Below are 9,578 nucleotides of genomic sequence, written 5' to 3'. Positions count from 1 at the left end.
TACTCAGTGTGGGTCACTAACCGGTGTGGAACACTGCACCCCAGTGACCATGTATTACTGGGAGTGTGTGTCACTGTGGGATATACTCAGTGTGGGTCACTAACCGGTGTGGAACACTGTACCCCAGTGACCATGTATTACTGGGAGTGTGTGTCACTGTGGGATATACTCAGTGTGGGTCACTAACCGGTGTGGAACACTGTACACCATTGACCATGTATTACTTGGAGTGTGTGTCACTGTGGGATATACTCAGTGTGGGTCACTAACCGGTGTGGAACACTGTACACCATTGACCAAGTATTACTGGGAGTGTGTGTCACTGTGGGATATACTCAGTGTGGGTCACTAACGGGTGTGGAACACTGTGCACCATTGACCAAGTATTACTGGGAGTGTGTGTCACTGTGGGATATACTCAGTGTGGGTCACTAACCGGTGTGGAACACTGTACACCATTGACCAGGTATTACTGGGAGTGTGTGTCACTGTGGGATATACTCAGTGTGGGTCACTAACCGGTGTGGAACACTGTACACCATTGACCAGGTATTACTGGGAGTGTGTGTCACTGTGGGATATACTCAGTGTGGGTCACTAACCAGTGTGGAACACCATACCCAGTGACCATGTATTACTGGGAGTGTCTTTCACTGTCGGATGTACTCAGTGTGGGTCACTATTTATTCTACTTCCGCTTCTGAGGCGTACCCTCGGACTCGAGGATTACTCGATTCCATACTAACAATTATTTCCCAGAGTGCTGAAGAGTCCAATGCATGACCTGCATTCTCTGTCACAAATGGGGCAGACGCTGGTTGACCGAACGGCAGTGTGGGGTGCCCGGGTTGCTGCGCACTCCTTCCGGTATCTACGCTTGGCTTCAGCTTGCTCTGGGCGATGAGAATCGATGTGCTCTGCACCGCACGGATGCTTTTCCTCCACTTGGGCTGTCTAGGGCCAGGGATTACCAGGTATAGGAGGGGCCGTTGCAATTATTAAAAGAGGTTTGGAGTGTTTCATGGTAGCTTTCTTCTGCCCACCTGTGGCTCGCTTACAATAACGAATCACCGTGTGGAGCGTTTGCTTTTTGGATCTAATGTCAGGCATGCCAACGATGTGGCCCGTCCAACGGAGCTGATCGACTGTGGTCAATGCTTCGCTGCTGGGGATATTAACCTGACCGAGAACACTGATGTTGGTGTGACACTCCGGCCAATTAATTTGCAGGAATTTGCGGAGACTGCGTTGGTACTTCTCCTGTGCTTTGTGGTGTCTGCTGTAAATATTCCATGTCTCTGAACCATATAGGAGGGCCGGTATCACTACTGCCCTGTCGACCATGAGCTTTGTCCTGCGTTTGAGGTCCTGGTCTTCAAACACATTCTTCCTCAGGCGTCCGAAGTCTGCACAGACACACTGAAGGCAATGTTGGACTTTGCCATCAAAGTCTGCCTTTGTTGACTGTAGGCTCCTGAGGTCTGGAAAATGGTCCAATTGTACAGTAAACCCGAGCATCCCTGAAACTCCCAGCGGATGGCGAGTTTCCCTGCGCCTATCGCCGCTGATACATTCTGAGTGCCCCATTTACAATTTAATTCACTCGCCATTCACACTGGAAGTCGTCTCGCCCTCACCGGCTTTGGGCTGGGAATGAAAACCCTTGCAGGTTGCTGATCCTGATAGTGACCCCAGTGCACTGCCCCTGCTGAAAGTACAAGTGCTGGACCTCTGGTCTGAACAATATTCTATCTCCACTCTCCAATGGTCCAGGAATGGGAGCTCGGATGGTCCCTTGCTATGCTGCCTTTTCTTGGGATACAGGGAACCTTCGTTGTTCCAATTCTACTCCGGTCCCCTCCTTCACATATTGTTCAGGTACATTGATGACTGTGTTTGCGCAATTTCATTTTCTAGCCATGACGTGGAAAATGTCCTCACTCGCACAAAGTCATGATCAGCCATCACCTCAGCTCTGTGCTTTCTGACATACATTGGCTCCCGGTTAATGAACGCTTCGATTTTGAAAATGATCATCCTTGTTCACAAATCTCTCCATGGCCTTGCAGCTCCCTATCTCTATAATCTTATTCTGCATCATAACCCCTCAAGCTATCTCCGCTCTTCAAATGCTGCCCTTTCGAACATCCCTCATTATACTGCTCAACCATCAGTGGCCTTACCTTTAGCTATTTGGGCCCTAAACTCTGGAAGTCCCTCCTTAAACCTCTTTTACCAAGCTTTTGGTCATGTGCTTTAATTTCTTAATTTTTATCTCGGTGTCCCATGTTTCTGTGTTGTCCTGTTAAGACTGTTCTGAAGCACCTTGGGATGTTTAACAAAATTAAAGGCGTGATAGAAATAAAAGTTATTGTTATTATTATTAATAATATAGTTATTATTAATATTAGTAATAATCATTATTCTAATTATGCAGTCAACCTTGCTTCTAATTTACGCCCCTCTGTCTCCTTCACATGCTCCGTCTGACACTACCCTCCCCTTCCTCGACATCTCTAAGTCCATTTCTGAGGACAGGCTCTCGACAAATATCTACCATAATCCGGCAGAGTGCTCCAGCTACCTTGATGATATGACCTCTCACCCAGCTTGCGGGAAGGACTCTATTACATTCTCCGAGTGTCGCTGCCTGCGTTGCATCTGTTCCGATGATGCCACCTCCCACACCAGTGCTTACAACATGTCTTCCTTTTTCTGAGCTGAAGATACCCGCCTTCTGTGGTCCTGATCCTGTGGGCCTGTAACCTAGTGTGGAATGGGTAGGAGAGGAGGGAGGAGGCAGAGTCATGGAGACAGTGACCAGTTGAGTCAATAACGCGGGCTGAGGGGCTACAGTAGTGGTCTGGTTTCCCGGTCCCCGATCCTCACTGGTTGATTATCTTCCTGCAGTGACCATGCACTGTTCAGCGAAGGTTCATCAGGCTGGTTCCTGAGATGAAGGTCTTGTCTTATGAGCAAATGTTGAGCAGGCTGGGCCTATAATCGTTGGAGTTTAGAAGAATCAGCGGTAATCTTATTGAAACGTATAAGATTCTAAGGGGGCTCGACACGGTAGATGCAGAGAGGGTGTTGCCCCTCGTGTCGGAATCTAGAACTAGGGGTCATAGTTTCAGAATGTTCCCTATGTTGGGGAAGTCCAGAACCAGGGGACACAGTCTAAGGATAAGGGGTAAGCCATTTAGAACCAAGATGAGGAGAAACTTCTTCACTCAGAGAATTGTTAACCAGTGGAATTCCCTGCCACATGGTGTTGTTGATGGCAGTTCATTGGATATATTTATGAGGGAGTTAGTTATGGCCCTTACGGCTAAACGGATCAAGGGGTATGGAGAGAAAGCAGGAAAGGGGTAAAGAGGGAATGATCAGCCATGATCTTATTGAATGGTGGTGCAGGCTCGAAGGACCGGATGGCCTAATCCTGCACCTGTTTTCTATCTTTCTATGTTACCATTAATGTTGCCGACCCGCCCGCTGGGGTGGCTCGGCTTCCCTCCCACTGCCCCGTCTCTGCTAAACTGGGAAGTAGCGGGTTGGAGGTAGGTTGCATTGGGATGATATACGTTAGGAATCGCAGTATAGCGCAGATGAATACGTGGCTTGAGCAGTGGTGCAGCAGGGAGGGATTCAAATTCCTGGGTCATTGGGACCGGTTCTGGGGGAGGTGGGACCAGTATAAACCGGACGGTCTGCACATGGGCAGGACCGGAACCAATGTCCTAGGGGGAGTGTTTGCTAGTGCTGTTGGGGAGGATTTAAACTAATATGGCAGGGGGATGGGAACCAATGCAGGGAGACAGAGGGAAACAAAAAGGAGACAAAAGCAAAAGACAGAAAGGAGATGAGAAAAAGTGGAGGGCAGAGAAACCCAAGGCAAAGAAAAAAAGGGCCACTGTACAGCAAAATTCTAAAAGGACAAAGGGTGTTAATAAAACAAGCCTGAAGGCTTTGTGTCTTAATGCAAGGAGTATCCGCAATAAGGTGGATGAATTAATTGCGCAAATAGATGTTAACAAATATGATGTGATTGGGATTACGGAGACGTGGCTCCAGGATGATCAGGGCTGGGAACTCAACATTCAGGGGTATTCAACATTCAGGAAGGATAGAATAAAAGGAAAAGGAGGTGGGGTAGCATTGCTGGTTAAAGAGGAGATTAATGCAATAGTTAGGAAAGACATTAGCTTGGATGATGTGGAATCTATATGGTTAGAGCTGCAGAACACCAAAGGGCAAAAAAAGTTAGTAGGAGTTGTGTACAGACCTCCAAACAGTAATAGGGATGTTGGGGAGGGCATCAAACAGGAAATTAGGGGTGCATGCAATAAAGGTGTAGCAGTTATAATGGGTGACTTTAATATGCACATAGATTGGGCTAACCAAACTGGAAGCAATACGGTGGAGGAGGATTTCCTGGAGTGCATAAGGGATGGTTTTCTAGACCAATATGTTGAGGAACCAACTAGGGGGGAGGCCATCTTAGACTGGGTGTTGTGTAATGAGAGAGGGTTAATTAGCAATCTCATTGTGCGAGGCCCCTTGGGGAAGAGTGACCATAATATGGTGGAATTCTGCATTAGGATGGAGAATGAAACAGTTAATTCAGAGACCATGGTCCAGAACTTAAAGAAGGGTAACTTTGAAGGTATGAGGCGTGAATTGGCTAGGATAGATTGGCGAATGATACTTAGGGGGTTGACTGTGGATGGGCAATGGCAGACATTTAGAGACCGCATGGATGAATTACAACAATTGTACATTCCTGTCTGGCGTAAAAATAGAAAAGGGAAGGTGGCTCAACCGTGGCTATCTAGGGATATCAGGGATAGTATTAAAGCCAAGGAAGTGGCATACAAATTGGCGAGAAATAGCAGCGAACCTGGGGACTGGGAGAAATTTAGAACTCAGCAGAGGAGGACAAAGGGTTTGATTAGGGCAGGGAAAATGGAGTACGAGAAGAAGCTTGCAGGGAACATTAAGGCGGATTGCAAAAGTTTCTATAGGTATGTAAAGAGAAAAAGGTTGGTGAAGACAAACGTAGGTCCCCTGCAGTCAGAATCAGGGGAAGTCATAACGGGGAACAAAGAAATGGCAGACCAATTGAACAAGTACTTTGGTTCGGTATTCACTAAGGAGGATACAAACAACCTTCCGGATATAAAAGGGGTCAGAGGGTGTAGTAAGGAGGGGGAACTGAGGGAAATCTTTATTAGTCGGGAAATTGTGTTGGGGAAATTTATGGGATTGAAGGCCGATAAATCCCCAGGGCCTGATGGACTGCATCCTAGAGTACTTAAGGAGGTGGCCTTGGAAATAGCGGATGCATTGACAGTCATTTTCCAACATTCTATTGACTCTGGATCAGTTCCTATGGAGTGGAGGGTAGCCAATGTAACCCCACTTTTTAAAAAAGGAGGGAAGAGAGAAAACAGGGAATTATAGACCGGTCAGCCTGACCTCAGTAGTGGGTAAAATGATGGAATCAATTATTAAGGATGTCATAGCAGTGCATCTGGAAAATGGTGACATGATAGGTCCAAGTCAGCATGGATTTGTGAAAGGGAAATCATGCTTGACAAATCTTCTGGAATTTTTTGATGATGTTTCCAGGAAAGTGGACAAACGAGAACCAGTTGATGTGGTATATTTGGACTTTCAGAAGGCATTCGACAAGGTCTCACACAAGAGATTAATGTGCAAATTTAAAGCACGTGGGATTGGGGGTAGTGTGCTGACGTGGATTGAGAACTGGTTGTCAGACAGGAAGCAAAGAGTAGGAGTAAACGGGTACTTTTCAGAATGGCAGGCAGTGACAAGTGGAGTGCCGCAAGGTTCTGTGTTGGGGCCCCAGCTGTTTACATTGTACATTAATGATTTAGACGAGGGGATTAAATGCAGTATCTCCAAATTTGCGGATGATACTAAGTTGGGTGGCAGTGTGAGCTGCGAGGAGGATGCTATTAGGCTGCAGAGTGACTTGGATAGGTTAGGTGAGTGGGCAAATGCATGGCAGTTGAAGTATAATGTGGATAAATGTGAGGTTATCCACTTTGGTGGTAAAAACAGAGAGACAGACCATTATCTGAATGGTGAAAGATTAGGAAAAGGGAAGGTGCAACGAGACCTGGGTGTCATGGTACATCAGTCATTGAAGGTTAGCATGCAGGTACAGCAGGCGGTTAAGAAAGCAAATGGCATGTTGGCCTTCATAGCGAGGGGATTTGAATACAGGTGCAGGGAGGTGTTGCTACAGTTGTACAGGGCCTTGGTGAGGCCACACCTGGAGTATTGTGTACAGTTTTGGTCTCCTAACTTGAGGAAGGACATTCTTGCTATTGAGGGAGTGCAGCGAAGGTTCACCAGACTGACTCCTGGGATGGTGGGAATGACCTATCAAGAAAGATTGGATCAATTGGGCTTGTATTCATTGGAGTTCAGAAGAATGAGAGGGGATCTCATAGAAACGTTTAAAATTCTGACGGGTTTAGACAGGTTAGATGCAGAAAGAATGTTCCCAATGTTGGGGAAGTCCAGAACCAGGGGTCACAGTCTGAGGATAAGGGGTAAGCCATTTAGGACCGAGATGAGGAGAAACTTCTTCACCCAGAGAGTGGTGAACCTGTGGAATTCTCTACCACAGAAAGTAGTTGAGGCCAATTCACTAAATATATTCAAAAGGGAGTTAGATGAAGTCCTTACTACTCGGGGGATCAAGGTTTGTGGCGAGAAAGCAGGAAGGGGGTACTGAAGTTTCATGTTCAGCCATGAACTCATTGAATGGCGGTGCAGGCTAGAAGGGCTGAATGGCCTGCTCCTACACCTATTTTCTATGTTTCTATGTTTCTATGTTGCATGTTAACTCCTGAGCCGATGTCCACCCGACTGTTTTTGTGCGAAATGACAGGCCTTACTGTCTGGGCTCAGTCACCGACAATGTGTGACCAATAATTGACTGTCTCTTTTCCCTTCTGTTTATTACAGTGAATTTAGTGGCGATTGTGGTCCTGTCCCGGGGAAAGTGCGGTCTGTCCACCTGCACCACTCGCTACCTGGTTGCCATGGCAGCGGCGGATCTACTGGTGGTCATCACTGCGATCATACTGTACCGGATCAGTTGGTATTATTTCCCGTGGTCTTTCCTGGGTATCACCCCTGTGTGTCGCGTTATACGTCTCCTGTCCTGTGTAGCCACTGACTGTTCTGTCTGGTTCACCGTCACTTTCACCTTTGATCGATTTGTGGCCATTTGTTGGCAGAAGCTGAAAACCAAATATTGCACCGGGAGAACTGCGGCTGTGGTCCTGGCAACAAGCTGCATTCTGCTCTCTTCAAAAAACGTTCCCTTCTACTTTACAATTGTACCTGGATATATAATCAACAATGTTCAGTGGTTCTGTTATTCAATGCCAGCCTATTATACTGATCCCGGATGGCTGGGATTTGACTGGTTTGATACGGTATTAACACCACTGCTCCCATTCGCTGTAATTTTGTTGCTCAACGCTCTGACAATCAGACACATTACAGTGGCCAGTCGAGTCCGGAAGGGACTGAGGGGTGAGAGCAAGGGGGGGAATGGCAGTGACCCAGAGATGGAGAGCAGGAGGAAGTCTGTCATTTTACTCTTCACCATATCTGGCAGCTTCATACTGCTGTGGCTGATATTTGTTATAGAATTCTTATATTATAGCATTGCAGGAATACATCCCGCTGATTACAATGCTTCTTTATATACCTTTCGACAAGTCGGATATATACTGCGGAATTTAAGTTGCTGCACAAACACATTTATTTACGGGGTGACCCAGTCCAAGTTCAGAGAACAGTTGAAGAGCGCGGTGAAATATCCGTTTACCTCAATTATACATTTAATTAATAAACAGAACAACTGAGCACAGGCCAGAGGCGGGTCCCAGTGTTTCCAGTCCAGGAATATAATATTTAGCCCCAGACTTCCATCCCCTGAATTACACCAGGAATGGCTGGTGATCTGATAATACACCCAGCGACCTGTTTAGGACACGGCACTATTTCTGATTGACATGACCCACCTTGTCTTTCTGGTCAGCACCACGAGCTTGTTGCATTCTGTCAGAGTTCTTCTGTAAAGGGTCACTGCAGCTATTTAGTGAAGGAATTCATTGCAGCTTCCAGAGTGAGAAGCTCGTCAATAGTTAGGTCGGCAGAGTGGAGCTGTAGTTCAGAGGATACATTACATAGAATAGACAGCACAGAAACATATAGATCGGCCCGACTAGTCTGCGTTGGTGTTTATGCTCCAGACTAGTCTCCTCCCATTGCAAAAACGTCGTCTCAGCCTCTCAGCATATCTTTTATTTTATGTTCTCTCATTTACTCGTCTAGTTTCCCTTTGACAGCATCTGAGCTATGTATCTCAACCACTTCCTGACGTCGGGAGTTCCACATTCTAACCACTCTCTGAGTAAATACATTGTTCTTTATTTCCCTATTGGTGTTATTAGTGATTATCTTGCATTTATGGTTCCACAGATTTGGATGCTCCCACGAGTATAAACTTTTCTGTCACCGTCGACCCGGTCCAAAACAATCATAATTTTCAAGACTTCGATCAGGACTCCTCTATGTTCTCTGTCTTCTACAGGAAGCAAGCACAACCTGTTCAATCGTTCCTGATAACTGTTATCTTTCAGTTCTGGTGCAGTCCAACCAAACATTTGTGAGACCGTACTAGTGGCCCCCATCACCATCTCCATTGCCCTAGCCACCGACTCCATCCCTCTTCCTGTCAGCAGTCGAAGGCTGAACCCAGCCGTTCGCAACCTTAGCGTCTTATTTGAGCAGGAGATGGTCTTCCGTCCCCATATCCACTCCTTCACCAGGACGGCATCTTTGTGCCTCTGTTGCAGTTAATTTGCTGCTCAAAACTTCATCCGTGCCATTACCAGCTCTGGATATGACTCCTCCAATGCTCTCCTGTGTGGCTTCCAATCTCCCACCATCCATATACCTCAGCTCATCCAAAACTCTGCTGCCTGTGCCCCTGACTTGCACCTTATCGCAATACCCCATCACACCTATGCTCGCTGACCTACATTGGCTCCCTGTCCGACAGCGCCTCAATTTTAAAATGATCATTCTTGTTTTCAAATCACTTCATGGCCTCTGCAACCTACACCAGTACTTAGTCCTCCTGAAATCTCTGTGCTGCTCCAAATCTGGCAGATTGCACATCCCCGATTTAAACTTCTCCACCAATGGCAGGCATGCTTTCAGCAACCTGGGTCCCAAGTTCTGGGAATCTCTCCCTACACCTCTCCACCTCTAATTCTCCACCTCCTTCAGCTGGCTAGGTCCCAAGCTCTGGGATTCTCTCCCTAAACCTCTCCACCTCACGAACTCCCCTCCTCCTTCAGCTGCCTAGGTCCCAAGCTCTAGCATTCCCTCCCTAAACCTCGTTTCGTCTCTAACTCTCCTCCTCCATTAATATTCCCCTTAAGACTAAATATTTGATGAAGATTATTTGCTAAAACCTCCTTTTGTGCCTCGATGTCAAGATGTCCTTTATTCCCTGTTGGATT

At 46.8% G+C, this 9,578-nt stretch overlaps 1 protein-coding gene across 1 annotated transcript; it reads left to right on the top strand.

The window, feature by feature from the left end:
• Window positions 1-7,004: 7,004 nt before the first annotated feature.
• On the top strand, window positions 7,005-7,910 carry LOC139245798 (probable G-protein coupled receptor 139; the record flags this gene model as incomplete). The annotated part of the gene is made up of 1 exon (XM_070871313.1): window positions 7,005-7,910. A coding segment is annotated over one exon (906 nt), but the record flags the coding sequence as incomplete, so codon positions are not given.
• Window positions 7,911-9,578: the final 1,668 nt, after the last annotated feature.

Source organism: Pristiophorus japonicus, unplaced genomic scaffold (assembly GCF_044704955.1).
Source record: "Pristiophorus japonicus isolate sPriJap1 unplaced genomic scaffold, sPriJap1.hap1 HAP1_SCAFFOLD_237, whole genome shotgun sequence".
NCBI lineage: Eukaryota > Metazoa > Chordata > Chondrichthyes > Pristiophoridae > Pristiophorus > Pristiophorus japonicus.
Note: the sequence above shows the minus strand (reverse complement) of the source record. Positions and strands in the feature narration are given on the sequence as shown.